This window comes from Aplysia californica, unplaced genomic scaffold, assembly GCF_000002075.1.
Source record: "Aplysia californica isolate F4 #8 unplaced genomic scaffold, AplCal3.0 scaffold00600, whole genome shotgun sequence".
NCBI classification, from domain to species: domain Eukaryota; kingdom Metazoa; phylum Mollusca; class Gastropoda; order Aplysiida; family Aplysiidae; genus Aplysia; species Aplysia californica.
The window spans coordinates 463,447-465,301 of NW_004797870.1; the positions used below are offsets into that span (position 1 = coordinate 463,447).

The window sequence follows — 1,855 nt, forward strand, 5'->3', positions numbered from 1 at the left end:
TGTGTGTGTGTGTGTGTGTGTGTGTGTGTGTGTGTGTGTGTGCATTTAATTGTCACAAGTATACAGGCAGACAGAGAGAAAGAGATATAAAGAGAGAAACAGAGAGAAAGAGACAGAGAGAGAAAGAGAAAAATATTGAGATATTGAGAGAGAAATGATGGGGTAGCAAGTGAAATAGCGGCAGAAATAGAGAACTGGAGAGACAAATAGAAAGATACAGAAAAACAAGGAGAAAGAAAGACACAAAGAGAAAAGGACAGATAAAGAAAGAGCGTAACAAAGAAATAGAAAAAGAAAAAGACGTATCTACGCAGACAAAAACAGTGGTAGTGACGGTGGTAGTTTTTATTGTAGTAAGACTTTTACCGCACCTGCAACTCGTGAAGTCGTACAAATAGATTAAAGGTGTCACTAAAAAGTAATGTACAAAGAAAAGAAGGAGGAGAGAAAAGGACGATAGATGTTTGATAGGAAAAAAGGAGCAAACCGCAGCAGAGCACCCACCAACAACCCACATAGGGACAGAGGGGGAAGAAAGCAGCGCGGTCATACCTATGACTACTGACGACATTGATAAACCTATTCCACCAGCGTGTGTGGTGAAGCGGATAGGTGCTTCGCTGTCGCACTCAGGAGACCCGAGTTCGATTCCAAAGTGGGGGCGAGATTTTTATCGAGTATCTCGGTCTTCATGTTGGGATGTTGTATCTCACTAGCCCGGTTGGCCTTGACAGGAAGGGTTGAATGCCAGCTTCCTAAGTGATCTTGATCTAAATTGTGTCGATTGTGGTGTAAAATCACCTGTACGTTATTCAAATCCTACTCGCCTCCTCCAGGATGTAACGTGTGTCCTCACCGTACTGTCCGCCATCTTGCACATGGGTAACCTCCACTTCCGGTCGCGACCTGGTAAAGAGGAGCAGGCGTGTCTAGACGACCTGAAGGTTCTGCAGATTGGTGAGTTCACATCCTGTAACTGGAGAAAAAAACAATAACAAATGAACAAAATGATAATGAAATACAAATAATGAGTCTTCAACAGTCAAATCTGCCCTAATATAATGGCCACCCGCCTAGAAAAAGCCCCAGTACGAACGGCAACTTCCCACTCATCATATTATTATGCATCTTTCTCTTTCTCTTATGAAAATATTTCTGATGTGAAAATTGAAGATGAACTTAACTCTATTCAATTTTATTGTTCAAGCTATGACTTTTATACGAAATATTTAATTCTACCATTTCTAATTCAACGGACTGATAAAATAACACTGTGTTTAACCAATAAGAAATGAATTTTTTTAAATATGCACAACCTTGATTCAGTGGTTAGGCTGTTGGGCTCGCAACCGAAAGGTTGTTGGGTCGAACCCCTTCAGGGCTCAACTTCAACCATGTGGGAACGGGTACCCGCCTATGAACAGCAAAAGATCTGACCTGTCGTTGTAATGTCTGAGCGCGTGTAATCTGAATGCTTCCCGGGAAACTGAGAATGGCTCTTAGCGGTCTAAGATCTGCTGTGGTAATATTGGTTGTAAAGCGCATAGACCGTACTGCTGAACGTTGATATGCGCTTTATAAGTGAAATTACTACTAATGTTGTTTGTAATCGAAACTATTTTATTTTGGAAATTTGCATAACAATACAAATATTTCTTAAAATGTTATGAATGTCATTTATAATGAATATTGTTTTCACCGAAGTCTCTTGTAATAGTAAAACAATGTGAATTATTTTGCACGTACCTACCTACCTGCCTACCTACCTACTTACCTACCTACCTACCTACCTACCTACCTACCTACCTACCTACCTACCTACCTACCTACCTACCTGTCTATGAAGAGGTAAATA

General features: G+C 40.6%; 1 protein-coding gene across 1 annotated transcript in view; it reads left to right on the forward strand.

Annotated features, from left to right (window-relative positions):
• The window catches only part of LOC101853642 (myosin-IIIa), a gene marked incomplete at its 3' end in the record, with an annotated part of 18,611 nt that overhangs the window by 2,611 nt on the left and 14,145 nt on the right, over positions 1-1,855 (forward strand). The window contains 1 exon segment of the mRNA XM_013087541.1: positions 837-957. Coding sequence (XP_012942995.1) covers positions 837-957 — 121 coding nt within the window.